This window comes from Styela clava, chromosome 12 (genome assembly GCF_964204865.1).
Source record: "Styela clava chromosome 12, kaStyClav1.hap1.2, whole genome shotgun sequence".
NCBI classification, from domain to species: domain Eukaryota; kingdom Metazoa; phylum Chordata; class Ascidiacea; order Stolidobranchia; family Styelidae; genus Styela; species Styela clava.
In genome coordinates this window covers 6,921,931-6,941,857 of record NC_135261.1, presented here as the reverse complement: position 1 = coordinate 6,941,857, position 19,927 = coordinate 6,921,931, and the positions used below count along the sequence as shown (strand labels likewise).

Sequence of the window (19,927 nt, the reverse complement as noted above, 5' to 3'; positions counted from 1 at the left end):
AACAACAAGGACGAATGTTAATGCAGCAAGACGTTTGCAAATCTAAAAATACATATTTAGAGTATATATATAGTATTATATGTCAGGGATTGACCTTTCTATCTTGCGTTATCGCCATGAATCAAAGCATTATAATCAAAAAATCATGATCATTGTGATCTTCAATAAATGTGCATTTTCCTAATATATAATTAATGACAAGAGAGCAATGCTCAAATATATGGACACGCACAACAATTCCCCAAAAATCATATGCGGTGACTTACCAGTACCTGTATCGGAGTACTGTGACGGTACAGGGACTGTCATAGATATTTTACGTCCTGTGACAATGTTCCATTATTCTCAAATATATTGAAACATCAATTGAAATATCTCGTGATATGAGTCAATTATTTACCGTATTACCGGATCAGGTACCGAACCACAGTCGAACATTTCACATAAAAACGTTACAAAATAACATGCGTCAACTTAACACCACCTGAATCAGGGTACAAGTTTCGGTACAGTGACTGTCATAAACGTTTAGGGCTGATGGACAATTCGACTACACAGACAACTCACCAGGCCTGTCTGTAGTCGAGTTGTCCGTCTGTAGTCGAGTTGTCTGCCTCCCACTTCACATGTCCCGTGTAAATGAATCTATTTTCTATATTCAATTGCAACATGAATTGAAATACTAAGTAATCCGTTTCATTTCCTTCTTCATTATTGGAACAAAATTTAAAATACAAGCCCCGCTTTTACCAGACAGATACGAGTTAGTCCAGTGTCACTGTGCTGTGTTACGGTACTGGAACTGCCCTGTCTTTAGCAGTTACTGTCTTGTGACAGCGTGAATTGAAATTGCAAGATGGTCCGACTCACAACTGTAGTAATACCAACGATCCGAGACACTGCTGTAATATACGTAACACCAAGTACGGCGCTATTCGCTATTCACCATTCCTCAAATCTTAGCAAAGCAAGGATTCCGTTACGAACCACCGACGTTCGATGGCACGTGATCGAAAGAACATGAAGAGGAGTGCCAGCATATGCGTCCGCAGAACGTTCGGTGACGTCATAGCAAACAAAAGCAAATCTCACAGAGCTAACAGAAATATTTGAAATAAATAAAAGTAATAGCCTTCTGGAGAAAAATTCCATCTTTGACCACTAAAAATTTCAAAGAAATTAGTCCAGTAATCAGAGACAAAGCGAATTTTTAAATTTTCCACTAGGTGTCCAAATAATGTCAAAGAACAACAAGAGTGCAATGCTCAAATATATGGACACGTAGAGTCACATAATTTTGATGACGTCATAGCGAAAAAAAAAGTAATAGCCTTCTGGAGAAAATTTTTATCTTTAACCACTGAGAATTTCAAAGCAATTGGTCCAGTATTCGAAGAGAAAAGCGACTTTTTAAAAACGTGTCAAAGAACAAGAACAACAACAACAACAACATAATATGGAAACGATCGTTATGTCCACTACGTGTCCAACAACATAATATTGAAACGATCCATAGGTCCACTAACGTGTCCAATAACATCCGTGGATTTACGACGTTACAACTACAGCACTTCTTATGTAAAGTTTCTTGCGTGCGCGAACGTACATGAAGTACATTTCCGTTACAGAAGGCAGAGGGTGATTGAATTCGCTCGCTATCACACCTATTTCTTTCTCACTTAATTACATCAAGATATATTTAAATTTTACTATAGAGTATAATCTTTCTAATCCCCATACTAATTAACAAATGACAACCAAGAAAACCACGATCGTTTAAAGAAACCAAAACAATTTATATTGTAACCGTCGGATAAACAACAAAATAAATTAGGATCTCTGAATGAAATTGTCGCAGACAATTTGACGTTTGTGGAATAATCGTTTCGGTGATAGTTTTGCGATAGAAATATCGTTTGGATGATTCTGGAAATGATCGTGTGACATCTGCAAAGAGTTTAAAGAAGAGCCTCGATGTCTTGGAGCGGTCATTTACGTAAAAAAGCGCTCCCGTAGTATGTGTACCAAGATGGCGCACAACTTGAACATAGTATGCGTAGCAAATTAGGGTTCAGATTGTGCGCCATACTACGGGAGTGCCAAAAATTGTAAATTGTCGTTTGGAGATGAAATTGTGCGATTTTAACCGTTGCTCTGGGGTATCGAGATAAAATTCGCGACTAATGTCAAATATTAAGTGCGAATCACATTTTATCAACCAGTTTGGGATAAAACAATTTCTTCCATGGAGTGCAGATGACTGACTCTATGTGGACATTAAAGTGTGAAGTACAAGAGAAATCACGATTCAGAAACATTGTGTGCTAGTGTTAAAAATTAGGGATTACTATAAATCGAAGTTTGTTGCTACAATTGCACATGATAAAAAGATGCCTCAAACTAAATCTTGATTTACCCAAGGTTTCTAGCCATGACGTAGACATTTATCCCATAGAGTAGAGGTAGACATGCCGTGTTTTTCACCTTCAGTATTTCAAATCCATTCTTTTTATACATAGAAACGGCCGTTGGCTGCTCCTCGATAACACGAAGAATAATAGCTTTATAATTCATCAAAGTTGCTTGACTGAGTGCGTACTTCAGCAGCATCGTTCCCATCTTCTTGGATCTCCAGTCGCGCGATACTGATACACACTGTAAAATCATAAATTTGGTATTGTACAAATTGGTACTCCCATAGTAGGTGTACCAGGTTGTGTTGTACAATAAATTTATTCCGATTTTCCCTATTTTAGTTCAAATACGGGTTCGGATACTGTGTTAGCCAAGTGAATATACTGAAATAGGTTTCAGTCCCTTTACACAACTTGATGTAAAGTAGCCAAACCAAATTTGTCACCTCCATATTGGTACACATACTTTTGATGCGCCTACAAATTTTTTTTTAATATATATTATATATACCATATTATAGCTCTCCACTCCATCAATTTTAAAGACTGCACACACGTTAGACTTAACACAGAATTATCGGTAAGCGAACTTCCGGTTTCAAGTGATATTGTTCATGATATTTGTGATGAAATACATCAGCGATATTATTTACAGTGTATGTCATACATGTTTAGAAATGTACTGTAGAAATGCCGACCCATTACTCAAGAATTTAATCAAAGCTTGACTGATCGTTACATAAACCAAATATTTTAATTTGGAAGATTTGCATTTCGATTATAGTGAAAGGATGTAGGAAGAATCATCTCGAATATTCTTTAAATCTGGAATGTTATTTCGTTTTGTTATTAAACACTTATTTAAAAGTGTTTGGCATTTTCTATATACATACATTGCACTTACTTTTAAAGAAGTTATTTCTCCAGTTTGAAATTCGCACTTATCTAGTTGATATGGTTCATGCAGAGCCGCTGTTCCTACTTTCTTCCATTCACCATCTTCGAAAACCTCAGAAATCCAAAATTTCAGGTAAGTCTTGTCTGCGTTGACAATTTCTTTTTTAAATGTTGTTATTTCCGGTGCAAAGAAACAGTAAAACGAGACTGCATCTAATCATAATTATACCGTAAGCACAATGGAATATTTTTTTTTACGTCCTAAAGTTGTTGACGTTGAATTGGTCATACGTTCTTGAATGTATTAACTAATCGTATCAATCAACCAATCGATCTTTTATTTGTCATCATAAGAAACAAGCATAAAGAAAAACTGTTACAACAAATAAAATATACTGATCGTGTTAATTGTGTGACCGGAGGCGCGAGGGACTCATAGAGGTCTTCGAGCGGCGACACCTAGCTGATGCAGGTTAGTATGAAAAAAAGTAACTAAATGAGGCTCAACTTCTGAGTACCTTGAGACTACTGTGCGGATTATTTTAAAAAAATACAACTATCACGAGAGAATGCATTAAAGAACAATACAGTTTGTAACGTCGGTAAATATTATATTGGACTAAAAACAAACAGGTAAATATCAGTCATTAGTTTTTGTTTATTTCATAAAATCAACTACCGTATGGTTTAGGTGGAGAATTGAAATACTAGAAAGATACAGGCAAAAACTAAATGACGACGGGTTTAGTAAACAACCCTGTAAAATTTTATTATAACCAGCGATACACTTGCCTCCTAAATTTGGGAAAAAACTCACCTGTAAAACCCAACAGACATGTTTGAAAAAGGACAAAAATTGTGATATACTGCGCGTCGTATCCGATGTTAATGAGAAGCAACGCGGTCAACCCTGACAGAACAATCTGAATATAGTTCAGTCATGTTAGGATTTTAGTAAAACTGTTTGCCTAATTGCAGTTTTTCTATGCTGTAAATTTTATCAACCAAGCATTCGGCACAATAATAACGTTATGGTTGCAGATGATATTATGCAACCACCTCTAAAACGAAACAGCATAAATTTTTAGGAATTGAACAAGTATTGCGGGGACTTTTTGGCCTCCCAAAGTAAAACAGCATTATTGAAAAATGTGGTATAAAACTTTCCCTTTTTAAATAGTTGGATATTAAACAATTCGGCACTCGCGAAGTATGTGCACCAAGATGACGCACAGCCTGAACCCTAATCTGGTACACATAGTATGATCAGGTTGTGCGACATCTTGGTGCACATACTACGAAATCACCAACAATTCATCAGGATAATAATAGAATTAATTAATTTTTCTCAATAAAGTTACCTGTGTTCGCCAATTTTTCACGAATAATCCTTTAAATGCCATAAACAGTATCTTATACAAACAGCCGACGACCATTCCACGTACTTCTGAAATGTCATCAGAATCCAACTCACGAATTCGAAAGTCAAAGCCATCTACTGTCCATTCAAGACCAGAGCACATTTTTCGTAGTTTGATTCTGCAATTTTCAACTCGTCCAAACTAATCTAGAACTAATAAACCGCATAATACATACAAATCATTACTTGAAATTTCAACGTAGGTATAAAAAATTATGGATATGGGAAATCCCGGAACATTCGAATGAGTGAAATCTTAGCTTACGACAAACTCAGATTAAGTAGATTTGTTTTCCGTAGCATCTGAAACCTATATCCAGTTCTAGTCTGTGGCTGAATCTCTGTTATCAATTTACAATACTCAACTTAAAAACTTTATCGATTTATTAACATTAAAAAGGTAATTTACATTTGTTATGATAAGCACCTTGCATCTAATTCAATCAATATAAAATTTATTGATTACAATTATCACGAAATATTTGCATCATTAATTACCCCTCACGCCAGCAATTAATTTCCAAGCTCTTTGTGATCGATTTAGCCTATTTTACAGCCTACTATGTCAGTCACGTAAATAGATTCAACTGCTGAAATTCCGAAGAATGAAATATGTTAAGAGCTGTTAATCATTTTATAAGCGTTCATTTTGGATGAAATATGTCGTATAATTCGCGAGTTCTTAATTAATTAGTGATGGAACGCGCAATGTCGCTATTGAGTCAGAGCGAAGGAATCGAAAACGCGATTTCTGTTTGGGTGGATCCCTTAACTTTCGTCTCTGCGAACGATCAATATGTCGGCGGTCGCCGATCGCTATCTATTTATGGATCTATTGCGATTCGCGATTCAAGCGATCAGTAGAATTTCTTCCGAGATAAGGGAGGGTTATTCATTAAACGTTGGAAGTTGGAGTCAAATTCCTTTATAATATCGTTTCCGCTAACAAAATAGTTCTCTAAAGTCTAAGGTATTTCGAATATGTTGACGAAAAACAACGCCTCTCTCCATTTTAAATCTAAAAACATCGACTGCAAACCACCGCACAAAATTTGGTTAATCTTTTGATAATTTTCATTCTTATTCATACATGATACACATCGAAAAATGGTTTATTTGCAACCTTTGGTCTGGTGAGTGCGCAGATTGAATGAACTCTAATTAACCCATAGCCTTTATAATAGTATTATTGAACGTTGTGTAAGGGCAGATGGGAGCGGTCCAATTTTTAGCTTGATCACTATTGTATCCTCTTTCTGGGATTGCCTGATCTCCACTCCCAACGACGAATGCAAAGATATCAGAATTCCCCAACTTGATCGTCACAATTCTCCAGTATCTTACGGGTAAATACTGTTCCTTTCTGACTTGACACTCCCCTCTTATCTTTTTTTATATAAACCGTGACGTGCTTATATATAATAAATTGGTTCACTGAGTTAATGTATTATCAAGCACGGCAGAAGAAATAACCTTGATTGTCCGATCAAAACGACATGTTTTGTCCTAGGGATATGGCCTGCGACGCGAATGACGCACAATAACTAAGAATTGGTATCACCAACTCGTTTTGTCCTAGTTCAAAGAATCCGAGTTAAATTCGATTTCCAACTCATAATACTAGTTTTGCCCAAATTACCGTAACTCAATCAACTCAATATGATTGTCCTTACAATCCTTCATGAATACGAATGTATTCATGAATACGCCATTGTCTAGTTGGATTTTGTATTCGATGATAATGGGTCGATTTCCATCATTTGCGTCGAAATTGCAAGGATGAACTTTGATATCGACAAAATGTTGTGCAATCAAAGGCCTCAACGATATGTTGCACGTTGCAGGATCGTTTTCGTAGTGGTTGATAAGCCTCGCACTTCGCAGATTAATCAAATACGCAGCACAGCATCCACCAGGTTTTAAAACTCTCTGACATTCTTTTTCAAATTTCTTCGTATCAAGAAAATGAATGGATGTCGCACACGTGATCAGATCAATGCTATTGTCTTCTACTGGAAATTTGTGGCTGTGGATAACTCAAAAGTGATGTTTTCGGACATATTCAATATCTTCGCTTGACTAATTTTGGCTTCGCTGATATCGACACCCAAAATTGATTGAAAATACGGAGAAAATATTTGTGTTGATAATGTTCCACATCCACATTCGCTCATATCTCCCATTTCCAGTATCGGGGAGTCTTTTTTCTCGGATAAACTGCATAGTTTCTTTTGGTACCGTTGAACAATATGGAAATCCATATTTTGCATAAATCTTGGCCAAGTCCTCTTCTTCATATGCTCGAATGAGCTCAGCATTAGACGAAGTCAATGTATCGTTCCCGCGGTTCATCGCCATTGGTTTCGAATATTTTAAAATGAAACTCAAGAGTTCCCTTTTTAATAAAATTGCTGTCGTCGAGAGACACTAGATATAGTAAAGCTTCAGAAAACGAGTAAACCACAACTCCTAAGAATTTCATGTTCAGTTCTAGTCAGTGTATCAATCTCTGCTCATACAGAATACTCAACCTAAAAACTTTATCGATTTATCAAATCGATATACGATGCAATTCAAACTGTGTTTACTAAACGGGGCATAATTCATTTTAATCACCACTTATTTTATCATAAACGTTATTAAATTGTTTTGCTTCAATCAACGATTATCAAAAGGTAATTTTATGTGTTCAATCCTTATGGGACCTAAAAACAATGCGTATGACTACGTCGAGAAGCAGGGTCACACAAGTCAAGTTTTAAGCAACTGACATAGGCTGGAATTGATTATGGGCACGAAATGTACATTCAGATCTTTTTTTTTATTCACTTGTTGTTGTTGTTCATTTCCTAGTATTTTTCTTGTTATGACGAAATCGGTTTTCACATTAACCACGAACAAATTGATTTAAAATTTTCAGTTGTTACAGATTTATTTTTCTCTAGAAAAATATTACTTTTATTTATTTAAAAAAAATTCTGTGGATTCCATGAGATTTGTTTTTCTGTGTGCGATGCCGCCATCAAACTAAAAAATTTGCGCACCTTGTGGCGGTAGTCTACTGTGACAGATTACTTCGTTGTGTCTATATATTTGAGCATCGAACTAGAGAGAAATAAACCATTGTTCAACAGGTCCAATTATTCCTATTTAATCCCATGATGGTATTCTTTTTCATGACAACTGAGATGTGCAATCAGACACATATATATGCTTCATTTTGTTCAAGTTTTTACGGGGGTTTATAGTAGCGATTGGCGGTCAGTGATTGAGCAGAATTGGTTTTAAAGTCACAAATATGAATACGAAATACATACCCCTCCGTTAGCTGCGGACTTAGATTAAACATGGACCAACATCAAATGAACATCAACTGGATTAAATAACCTGGTATTGGTTGATCACGCTTGTCCTAGTACAGGGGTGGGCAACTTTTTTCGACTCGCGTGCCAAAATCGGCTAAATTTAACGACAAAATTCTTCCGCGTGCCGACTGAAATTAAAAACAATTTTTTGCTACTTTCACTGCAAAAATACATGATATTCAACCTCATAAACATGTACTGACATTCACTATTCGAGTAAATATCAGTCCGACAAATTGATTTGATTAGGGTAGGGCTGGGAATTTCAGGCAAAACACTTTAACCGTTAACCGGGTAAGAAGTAACCGCAGCGTGACGTTACAGTAATAATTTTAGCTTGTTACGTCACAATGGCTACAAAGCAATTACGCGTGATTTTATCCCGGTATTTCTCAAAATTATTCACGAATCGAGATAGTTTCCTGATCGCTCTCCTGCAAGAGACATGCAGCGTGGTTTGGGCATATGGAAGTATTTTAGTGAAACCCTATTTTTTTTAAATAAAATCGTGAACAATATATTTAGACCAAAAACTAATTCATAATTATCATCAAATTTCCATAATCAGCAATCTTGGTACTTCAATTATTTTTCACATTTATTAGATCTCACCAATACAGTTGGTGATATTTTTTTGAATTAAAAGACATAGGAGATAAATTTGCGATTTGTGAAGAAAAAGTACATTATAAAGATGATTTGTACCTGAGATGTCAATTTAGGGGTCAAAATAAATCGTAACCGTAAACATCTGAAATCGAACGAACTGGTTTCATCTTTCAGGCTACTCTTATTACTAGACTTAATAAAGTTAATTACTGAGAATAGATATGATTCACAAACATATGTAGATGCAAATTCAAAATTTTTTGTGAATGGCATTCCAATCACGCAATGATTTGTTTTCTGCAATTCTTTCTTGTATTCCCTTCCCTAATCGCCTATATTTAGTTCGAAATCAATCTATAACAGTAAGGTAGCAGGTAACTCTAACCAACGTGAGTTATATAACTTCATAAATCAAGCAGAAATGAACAAAAAGATTGTCACAGACGAACTATATTACGTAGGAATGTAGCCAAATGAATGCTCCGCTCTTCTTGACAAACATTTCGCGAGAGCTCACTCATTTGTATATTACGTCATAATATATTTCTTTGTAGACATATGTCATGAAAGGACAAAAATAGTTCAAATAAATAACGGATTGTTAACAAACGATAATGAATAAACGAACATCGAGTTTCATCTGAGTCTTGAAACTTTTTATCTGGAGTCAAATGATTTCGTTTCCGAGGACTCGTTCGCGTGCCGAATAAATGGGCTCGCGTGCCAAACTTGGGACGCGTGCCAGGGGTTGCCCACCCCTGGTATAGACCAAGTCTAGTCACATAGTTTTCAAATGTCAAATCAATGTGTGTGAATTAATTTTTTCGAGTATGGTCACAACTCTATTAATGGTACATCCAAAACATATTTGATACTTCAGAAAAATTTACGATTTTCATTAATATCTCTGTACTTTTAGTGTAACGACCAACATTTAATATCAACTCATCGGCACGGCAAAAGAAAACAGAAATTATAGAGCAGCGGTGGGCAACCTTTTTCGGCTCGCTTGCTGAAATCGGCTAAATTCAACGACAAAATTCTTCCGCGCGCCGACCAAAATTAAAAACAATGCTTTGCTACTTTCAAAGCAAAAATACACAATAATAAACCTTTCAAACATGTACAGACAGATTCACTATTCGGGAAAATATCAGCACGACAAAAAGACTTCATTACTTCTCTCATTCTATTTCAGTGAGACTTCTGCTGCTGCATTACCGTTGAGGTTTTACATTAGGTTCATATTTTATAACTTTCAATGAAATATACGAACTACTGGTTTCATCTTTCAGGCTACTCCTGTTACGAGACTTAATAAAGATTATACCCGAGAACAGAGATTCACAAGCATATGTAAATGAAAACATGGAAAGTAATGCAGTTGCGAAGATTTTAAGACATGTAAAATTGTTGGGAATGGCATCCTAATCACGCAATAATTCGTTTCTCTCTTGTATTCCCTTCCCAATCGCTTATATTTTTTGGAAATCAATTTATAACAGTAAGTTAGCAAGTAACTATAACCAACATGAGCTGTACTGTACAACTTCATAAAACAAGCACAAATGGCGAAAAAGGGTGGCACAGACGAACTACATTATGCAAAAATATAGCGAAATGGATGCTGCGCTCTCTTCGACAAAATTGCGCGAGAGCTCACTGATTAGTTACATCATAATATATTTTTTTGTAGTCGTATGTCATGGAAGGACAAAAAGAGTTTCATAAATAACGGATTGTTAACAAACAATAATAAGTAAACGAACATCCTAGTTTCATCAGATAATTCAAAGTCTTGAAACTTTTTATCTGAAGAAGAATGATCGTGTTTTAAAGACATCGCTCGCGTGCCGAATAAATGGGCTCGCGTGCAAAGTTTGGCACGCATGCCAGGGGTTGCCCACCACTGTCCTAGTATAATACATTATTCCGAGTGTGTTTGTTGGTTCAAAATATTGGATCTCGCTCTAGGAAACCCTTATTATCCGTCGTTCTCTCTGTGTATCGGTCTGTCTGTCTGTCTGTCTGTCTGTCTGTCTGTCTGTCTGTCTGTCTGTCTGTCTGTCTGTCTGTCTGTCTGTCTGTCTGTCTGTCTGTCTGTCTGTCTGTCTGTCTGTCTGTCTGTCTGTCTGTCTGTCTGTCTGTCTGTCTGTCTGTCTGTCTGTCTGTCTGTCTGTCTGTCTGTCTGTCTGTCTGTCTGTCTGTCTGTCTGTCTGTCTGTCTGTCTGTCTGTCTGTCTGTTCAACGACTGGACTGATCTGTATGAATTTTCACAGGTAGGTTATCCTGTCATCCTAGTTCTGTGCGTTTCACCGGAAATCCGGATTGATGTTCCGTTTCCATGGCAGCAGCAAAAACGCGCCGATCGTTAAAAATATTCTCATTTTCCTATAAATTTTATCATTTTCTCGTCAACCATGTCGAATATTAAAATTCTGAGAATGCTACCCTCCGCGAAGGAAAATACTCGTTCGAACAAGTCGTCTTTCATCTGGATAGTCCATAAACCAAGGAATTTTAGTGAACATGTTTTCATCATTTTTTTGTATTTGCTTATGTTTATTCGTTTGTGTTATTTTATATGGACCGTAGCGGTCTGGGGTACTGAACGAATTGAAATTATTAGCCACAACAGAACCATGCCCACGGATACCGACGAGCCGCACAGCGCTCAAATGAACTGGCAGTTCTGGTACAATTTTCTCGGTACAATAGCCAGCTATTACCCGTCGGTAAACTGAAATTACGCGGGCATCAAGCAATGACGGAGATCGATATTGGGCGCCTACCGGCTTGTTTATGATTACTTATCGATTTTAAGATCGGTAAGTATGTTGATAGGTATTTGTCTGTTTGTTTGTTTGTTTGTTTGTCTGTTGGATACACGCGATATCTCAGCGAGGTTGAATCTGCTCCAAATTTTGCATGTGCATTCATCATAGTTCGGAACAGGAGCCTATCGATTTTGGATGAATTATGTCGTATAATTAGCGAGTTATTAATTAATTAGTGATGGGACACACGGTGTCACAATGGAGTAAGACCACTGTTTTGGGGGATCCCCCTAACCTCCGATCGATGAGTCTTCGGTTTCCAACCGAATTCTAGTTAAAAAGGTTGTTGAGTCATCATGATTGCGAAGTGGTGCGCCCATAGTTGCTATTAGGTTACCACCCTCTATCAATCAAGCAAATACAAATATATGTCCTAAACTGAGTGAACAGCGCTGTCTTCATAGTCTACCTGGTGGCGGAATAGCAAGACTAGGTGACATCGTTTTTGTTTCATCATTGGCTTTTGGTTTGGAAAAACCTTAATTTCTTTTATATTTTTCTGTTAGTTGAGGCCCATGCAGGTTTATTCGTTTGACATTTATCGTGATTGCAAATTTGACTGTGAATAAAATAAAAATGTATATAAAAAGAGGATATGATCACGTTTTTCCTAATACCAAATCGCTCAACTGTTAAAATTCAAACGATATTGTTTGCCAACAGTTTGAATGTATCTTCAAACATGCAGTTTATCAAATATTCAAACAAAAATTGAAAAATTTATATACAAGACATGTATATTTTCTATATTATCAGATGTATACTTACTAAAATTTTTACAAAATAAACAGTAATTAAGTCTAGATAGTAATTCGATAACTCACTTTTTTGCAATATATGTTATCGTTATTGTCAATCCACAAGTATTTTTCAATTAATAGCCCAAGGCTACATTCATGTTTGTTTTGTACAAATTTAAGCCTTCGCATAAATTTGCGCTTTGCAATGGCAGCATCATTAGCCTCAGACAATAGTTCAATGTTCCAGAAGTATGTGTACCAATATTGAGGTAACTAATTTTGTTCGCCTACTTTATCTCAAGTTGTGTAAAGGTACTAAAACCTATGAGCAGGGCGTATATTCACTTGCTTACACAGACAGTCCCCGAACTCGTAATAGAACTAAAACAAGAAAAATGGAATGGAATTATGGCATAGCCCTAACCTGGTACACATACTACGGTAGTACCTCAGATTGTATACATAGACGACCTACACTATGGCAAAAATATAAATAGTCAAATTCTGATGGTTTTTACTACTAGCGGAAATCATTGAGTAGGTATAGGCTAAGTTAAAATACAAACGTTTCCCATATGGGCGACAGCGTTAGGTTTACTTTTTTTTGAAAGTTTACGTAGTGTAGTAATACATGCTTATACAACATAAGCTTTCTAGTAGTTACAACCACAAAATTTTGGTTTTGAATCTTATGACATGCGTTGTACGCATCGCACAATCTAGCTGTCAGGCCCTTTATAACGTCCTTAGCCTAGATAATAAATTGGACTGAGGTATAGGCTTTGCAACGCAAAGGGATTGGAATTACTCGCACCTACAAGATTAAACTAATTCAAAAATTTGTTTCTTGGGCCGCACACCATTTAAAATTGACCCTTCTCCGCGGGCCGCACAATTTTCTCTTGCGGGCCGCATTTGGTCGTGTGCCCCGTGATCTAACCAATTAGCCTACTTTAGAATCAATAGGCAAATCAAAAAGGTATTTTTTAAAGTTCTCTATACTTTTAATCGAGCATTCTTGTGTGTTTTCAGAATTAGCTTTAGAAAACTCTAGAAAGAAAAAAAAGCATTCAATTGCAAAAAATGAGTAAGTAAATTTTTAAGATGTTTTATATTTTAAGTTCAAAGTCAAATTTGAATTAAATGCTGCGGATAGGGTTAAACAGAAATACAACACAGTCCAAGGTAGGGCAAGGTTTTTGGACTAAAAATAAATAAATTTGCCTATCTAGACTGGTGGGCTGTGTTAGTGTGACGTAAATGTACATTTCATGAAGTATATTTGCAGTGTTACAAAAGCAAAAGTGAAAAAAAGAAGTTTCGTACCCACCTTGGCCCACCGGGCGTAGTATGACCATGTCAGAAATACACGGTCGCAATATTATGAGGTCAACCACACAATACCGCTTAAACAAAATATACCAAGCGAGGAATACGAATTAAATGGGAATGCGTATGTCTGAACCTGAAGTATTCAAGTTATGTAGAACTCATGTTAATGGATACGATATGGAGCTGTCATTATTCAGTATGTTCTTTTGGTTGAAACAAAAAGCGCTTTCCTGGTCGCCTCAAGAGCCAACCGCTTTCCAATTTTCAGTATGAATATAGTTGAAAATGAATGAATTTCTAGGAAGTCATATATTTATATTTATATAAAATTTCTCTGAAATCTTTTGTGTTCACCCTTTTCTCACAAACTTTTCTGGTAAACAGCGCCACTATTTCTAGAGTTTTCGCCAATGCATTTAGGCAAGCATTGAGAATTCGATTGTTGAGAGATCTTAAAAAGTCCCCAATATATAATATCTTATTCAAGAATTCAAAAAATGTAAACTTATAATATCTGTCATACTTTTCATGTTTCAGCTTGTAAATGTTCAAAAGAAACTCAAATGGCGTGGGCTTGTTTTGGTTTGTTCGCAATACAAGCGGCTATGGCGATTGGATACATAGTTGGAATTGGGAGTACCCGAGCCATTGTCTACAGTGCCTTTGGATGTATAGGTGCTTTGGCATGTCTGTTCCTTTTTTTTGCGTTCCTAATACCTCCTGACTGCTGTCGGCGCACAAGAATTAGAACGGTACGATCGCGTGCAATCGTTTCGACTGTGAGTCAACCTGTCACAAGTTCTAATCTTTCTGTTGGTCAAACTGAGTGTGTAGTTGAACTTCCAGTAAAAGTCGATACTTCAGAGAGTAAACTTCATGAAAAAAAAAAAAACGGAACAAAAAACGGAGCCTACAGAATCCAGCCTTCACCAGCCTAAGTTTATAATATATTTGTCTACGGCTTTTAGAAAATGGATAAACAAAATTAGACGCAACTAGAAGAATTATTGATGAAAAGTGGACAAAATCGGCAATTTTAGCCATCATGCACTTGGGTATATTCATCAATTGTGTCATGATTGTCTATAATCGAGTCTAAAATAAATAAATATTTAACACTGCAAAAAGTAAAGTTCAAATACACTGACTACATATCGAGATTGCAATCCTCTTCGAACCTAAAGACCTAAGACAAGGTCCGCAGTATAATCTAATAAAATAGCATTTGCACAGAAATGCACCAACATGTATAATATTTGGTTGTAGATTTCGACAGCTTATTGTCAACGACGCCGTTAAAGGCAACTTAATATAGGAATGAACCACGGTCCCTCGTGCCGTTACTAGTCCAGCTTGCACATCAGAAACCTCGGTTAAATAATTGATGCATGAGCATGAGGGAAATAAAAAGACATAACCATAAGCAATGAGACGTTGTATCAGTGGATTAATTCTCCACCATGTTTGAGCAAAAGATTGGTAAATACCAGGGCGATGGTGAGCGTTTGTACCAGCATAATAATATATTACCAGCGATAATCCACAGCAATATCACCGTTTTTAGAGCTTGACAACCCTAACCCTATATCTTTCCGTGTTACAAGATTTGCTGGACATGTAGCATCTAATCAAAGAAAAAATTGATCAACATTTACAGGAAGAATGCACAAAATTTTCTTTAGCTTTTTTCATGTCGTGGATATCTCATGCGGTTAGACGTTTGACACAAAGCCCCATTCGAACATGATGTTTTTCTTTCGGCATTCACATCCGCAAGGAGTCTGAAATTTGAAAGATAAGATATACTTGTAAGAACGTATGGGTGTCGCTGCTCGATCACCAGTCTTGGTGTCTCGCGCCTCCCTTCACCCTAAAGTACCATATTTCCTATTTCTTGTATTGTGTATTCACATTGTGTGCTTTAGAATGGTGAAAAAATAAATTACTGATTACTGACTGACTGAACTTTCATTTACGATATAAATATCACGATCTTTCTTACCATCAGATTACTTTTTGTTCTTGATGAATTTATTGTAAAGTCTTCGGTAATTCTTAATCACCATTTCAGGGCGCTCCCGAAGTATGTGCACCAAGATGGCGCACAACATGAACCCTAACCTGGTACACATACTATGTTCAGGTTGTGCGCCATCTTGGTGCACATATATCTGCAGGTCCCAATTACGTAAAACGTTGATTTGTGATTCTGATTTGAAATTTTTCGCACGAAAAGATAATGGGTTTTAGTGTAAGTAAAATGCCGGCACTGCAGTTCTGTTTTGTGTCTTCATTTGGATAGGATATGTTTGGATTTTTATATTTATTCGGATGTAGGGCGAAATGACAACGCAGTGTAATTATATGGCGCCAGTTATTTGTTTTAGATTCATAGACTTGATGGCGGAGGAATCCACAACCGACCAGCGATTACGTACACCCCCTCACGACGACGAAGAGTCCTGCAATCTTCACACACATAAGAATTTGTGCAGTTCTCTCTCGTTTACACAATTTAATTTAATATTAAAATGTACGTTCAAACATTATGTTAAATTGTTGTAAAAGATATTTTTTTTTTATCTCATTTGAAGTCATCACACAATATATGTGAAGTACACTACACAGCTTACTAACCTTGATAGTAACATTGCCCTTGTAACAATCACCGTCCTTCTCGTAAATCGTGTATATGTCATTCATGCACCAAATGGTTTGACAGAGGCAGGGTCTCGGACCAATGCTTTTTGCATCGCCAGGCTCCGGGGCTGGATACATGTGTCGCTCCTTAGTTTCTTCTTCCGGCTCCGGATACATTTCACGATTATCATGCTGGTTTTCACAAGCTTTCTGGTGAAACCTGAACGTAAAAATCACATCAGTGTGTGATGAATTTAACAATGAATTATTGCTCTTTGAACATTAATTTTATAGTTTTCGGCAGATTAGCCTACACTAAATATAATAAACGGTATAGAGTAAACAATGTTACAAAATATTCCCAATAGAAGAGGGATGGACTTGCTTTTTCTATACTGTTATTACGATAGCTTTCGTTTTTTTTTTATATGCTGCCAAGATTCATTCATGGAATTTTTTTAGCTGTAGGTTCTCATGCATTTTGTTGAATTGGGTAATTTTCACTGGTAAATCGTAATTAATTGTCATTCATGTCTGAGTATACTTGTGGATTGGCGGTTGGTGCATCGAGCATAGATAACATTGAAACACACTTGTCACTGCACTTCTGGTCACCCTACAGGATCAGCAGGTTCGATTCCCGTTGAAAATTCTGTACAAAACGATTGCTGGACTCCTCGCCCTCATAGAGTGATTCAATCGGCGGTCGGAAATCAGGTCTATGCATCCAAAACAAATAACTAGTGACCTAATCCCATGCCCGACATGGACTGTAACATGGTCTTATCGGCATTCCACTCCTCAAGGAAAGAAATGAAAATCCTACTACTAGAATGTAATTTTAAAACTTGGGTATTTGATGCATCCATTGAATGTATTGTTTCTCTCAACCTTGTATGTTTTCCATTGAATTAATATCATTTAATGATAATTTAGCTTGTAGGCATTCCAAATTTGAATAAAATTAATAACAATATGGAATTGCACTAAATAGAATCAGATTCGGAATTATTCGAATCAAAACATTCTGATTCGGAAACAAAATATCCTAAACTTACATCGCTACTTAATACTATTGCTTACTTCTAAAAATATTAATTTTTTATTTTCATAACGATATCATGTACTTACGTGCACTCTAAACCAGTGTGTCTGTAAGGCTGGCGTAGCCTGACGTGGGATCTGCATTTGGTTGAGCCGTAAACAGATTTCTGTGTGCATTTTTGGTCATCACAAGCGTTTGGAGATCCTGATGTATCGCCTTTACTTGCGAAGCATCTGTCCTCAGGGCCCGAGAAAAGCCTAAAAAAGAACGTGGTGTATAAACGCCATAATAGTAGTTATCAATACACAAAACAAAATGGCGGTGCAATAATCAATTTGTTCGTTGATTTGTGGAAACAACGCACACAATACAGGAACGAATTTTTCCGTTTATTAATGTTGATTTGATTTTGTCTTGTCAAGATACGTTCAGCTACCTTTCATATACAATCCCAATACAATTATTCAGATGAAATTGATTAAATATACTCTTCATAAGTTAATGAACTTTGTAGTCAGTAGAATATAAAATTCTAATAAGAGTGCGCCAGTTTAAAGCAATACGCTCCATATAAGTGATTCAAATTAAAGGTTGTTTAAAAATAAATGATTAAATTTTCATTACTTGAGTCTGCCACAAGAATTGTGTTTTCCGGCAACATATCCATCCTCTTCCGGAAAAGTAAACTTATTGATTTCTTCTTCGTTCACCTGAAAAAATATGATTGAAATTTTAACAAAGCAATTTAAAATTTTATAGTAAATATGTTAAGGTATTTATTTATAAATGGAAAGTTGAAGCTGAATAATTTTGGAAACCAATAAGTGTAAAATTGGAGCTAGTCAAAAATGGAAACAAGACAAAATGGACCAATTGGAGAACGGGGCACGACATTTTTGAGACACATGAAAATGTCTATAGATTTTCAAACAGAAAATTAGTAGAAAACTAGAATTTTTTGGTATCGATTCGTGCACGATGAAACTCTGTAATTATTTCAAACTTTGTTATTTCAACTTATACCTTTTTGTCAAACATTGCCTTGAATTCCATCGAATTGAACTCTTTTCGAGCGAATCCATATACGAACTGACAAAACAAAAGAGATAGCAACAATATCTTCATCTCGATTGTGATTCGAAGTTTCTTTCCTTTCTTGAACAAAAATCGCAAATGTATGGACAATTCACTTCTCCGTGTTGCAGCTTCATAAGGATGTAGATCATTGGCTTCTCATTTATATAGTATAAGTATACAGACGTGCCATTTTATCGTTAGCCAATCAGAGGAGCAAACAAGTATTGCGGTTCGAAATTCTAGTTCTTGTTTTTGCACATTCGAGTATTTCGTGGAATGTCTTATACTGACTACCAAACCACTATAATCGTTGATACGATTAAATATATGCAGAAATGTAGATTTTAATTCACTAAATACACAGGATAACCAGAAAAATGATAAAAAGATAAAATGTTTACAGCTATAGACGTGCAACTATACAATTACCGAAAACCTTTCTGGGCATTGTCAGAAATCATGACTCACTTTCCAAAGATTGCGTGCAACATCAACGAAGTAACCCGAAGTACTCGAAGAGTGACAATAGGTCGAGGTAATTCTCGATAACTGTTTATACTTTATTCCATTAATTCCGATGCCCGAGCAACTGCTGTGGCACGGTTAACCAAAACAACATCTCGGAATCTATTTTGCGTGATGAAAACTTCAAGACCTTTCAAAAAATTTCATGCCAAGGTCTCGGTTCAGGCTTCGCCACTCTCATCAGGTTTCGATTCTCATATATGCACCCCTGCACAGATCCACACTTCAAATGCTTTATAACATTTTCTTAACCTTCCGTTCATCGATACGCTTTACAAAATATAAATCTCTCATTTACCCCCAAAATTGCGTGCTGTGATTGGACAAAATAAGTTGCGTAAAATTCGAAAGTAAATTTGGTAGTTAGTGTAGTTGTAGTTGAAGCTTGGGGTGAAAATGTGACTTCTTGAAAAGTTTTTCAAAGTATTATCACCAGGCGATAAATTTTTCTAGGGCGGTTATGGCGAGAATATCCGTATACCTAATGTACCTTTCGAAAAGTCGAAATGTACCACTGGAGGTACATGTACCCTAGTTTGAGAACCCTTGCTTCAAAAAGTCAATCTAGTAACGATTTAAACCATTTAGTATTCGTGGAATAAGAATTTACGATTATGCGTTTTGATCGTCTCGACGATAATTCTGACTCATATCCGTCGAACCATCTATATCAGATTTGCATGAAATCTGACAAAAATAATTTGGTCAATCATTTTTATTGCCGACATGGACTAGTAGAAGGAGAAGAAGACTGCAATCAAGCCATCTTATCGGCTTTGCTGTCACAAAGAATAAGTATAAGAATGTGATGTAAGCTAGTTAAAATATTCTATATTTTCCATTCTTCATTGACTTATTGCGCTTTCATGCGCCATTGAAAGTCATTCTTCAGTGAAAAGTCGCATTGTCTAATTCAAATTTTGATAAATGTGATTTATTGCTACTAATGACTTTTCTGTGAGACTTCGTGCCTCACAAGTTCAAAACCAGATGTCGACTCTTTTAGGTTTTATTTAAAGTATTTAG

General features: G+C 36.2%; 2 protein-coding genes and 1 long non-coding RNA gene across 5 annotated transcripts; 1 reads left to right on the top strand and 2 right to left on the bottom strand.

Annotated features, from left to right (window-relative positions):
- Positions 1-1,595: 1,595 nt before the first annotated feature.
- On the bottom strand, positions 1,596-5,955 carry LOC120329498 (putative N-acetyltransferase camello). Of its 3 annotated transcripts, none has more exons than XM_039396147.2 (4): positions 4,673-5,955; positions 4,129-4,234; positions 3,319-3,470; positions 1,596-2,655 (listed from the first exon to the last, which is right to left on the bottom strand). In XM_039396147.2, the coding sequence occupies exons 1-4, from the start codon at positions 4,832-4,834 to the stop codon at positions 2,413-2,415; spliced, it is 663 nt and encodes a 220-aa protein (XP_039252081.2). In that variant the 5' UTR covers positions 4,835-5,955; the 3' UTR covers positions 1,596-2,412. The 3 variants fall into 3 exon arrangements, with proteins under 3 accessions (XP_039252081.2, XP_039252082.2, XP_039252080.2); XM_039396148.2 differs by having other exon boundaries at positions 3,319-3,455; XM_039396146.2 differs by having other exon boundaries at positions 1,602-2,655; positions 3,319-3,524; positions 4,673-5,950.
- Positions 5,956-13,249: 7,294 nt separating this feature from the next.
- Positions 13,250-15,623, top strand: LOC144430767 (uncharacterized). Its single transcript, XR_013479711.1, has 2 exons — positions 13,250-13,369; positions 14,152-15,623. It is a non-coding gene; the product is annotated as an uncharacterized LOC144430767 (long non-coding RNA).
- LOC120329502 (uncharacterized) lies at positions 15,258-18,450 on the bottom strand. Its single transcript, XM_039396152.2, has 5 exons — positions 18,323-18,450; positions 17,924-18,009; positions 17,386-17,556; positions 16,252-16,474; positions 15,258-15,395 (listed from the first exon to the last, which is right to left on the bottom strand). The coding sequence occupies exons 1-5, from the start codon at positions 18,422-18,424 to the stop codon at positions 15,327-15,329; spliced, it is 651 nt and encodes a 216-aa protein (XP_039252086.2). The 5' UTR covers positions 18,425-18,450; the 3' UTR covers positions 15,258-15,326.
- Between the last annotated feature and the right edge of the window lie 1,477 nt (positions 18,451-19,927).

Excerpts from the sequence above, each read along its gene's own strand:
- LOC120329498 (XM_039396146.2), bottom strand. The coding sequence starts at position 4,834 with ATGTGCTCTGGTCTTGAATGGACAGTAGATGGCTTTGACTTTCGAATT. Across the intron at positions 4,235-4,672 it reads TGAAAAATTGGCGAACACAG|ATTGTTCTGTCAGGGTTGAC; the intron begins GTAACTTTATTG and ends AACTATATTCAG. Across the intron at positions 2,656-3,318 it reads GAGAAATAACTTCTTTAAAA|TGTGTATCAGTATCGCGCGA; the intron begins GTAAGTGCAATG and ends ATGATTTTACAG.
- LOC120329502 (XM_039396152.2), bottom strand. The coding sequence starts at position 18,424 with ATGAAGATATTGTTGCTATCTCTTTTGTTTTGTCAGTTCGTATATGGA. Across the intron at positions 18,010-18,322 it reads AGGCAATGTTTGACAAAAAG|GTGAACGAAGAAGAAATCAA; the intron begins GTATAAGTTGAA and ends ATATTTTTTCAG. Across the intron at positions 16,475-17,385 it reads CACACTGGTTTAGAGTGCAC|GTTTCACCAGAAAGCTTGTG; the intron begins GTAAGTACATGA and ends TTTTACGTTCAG.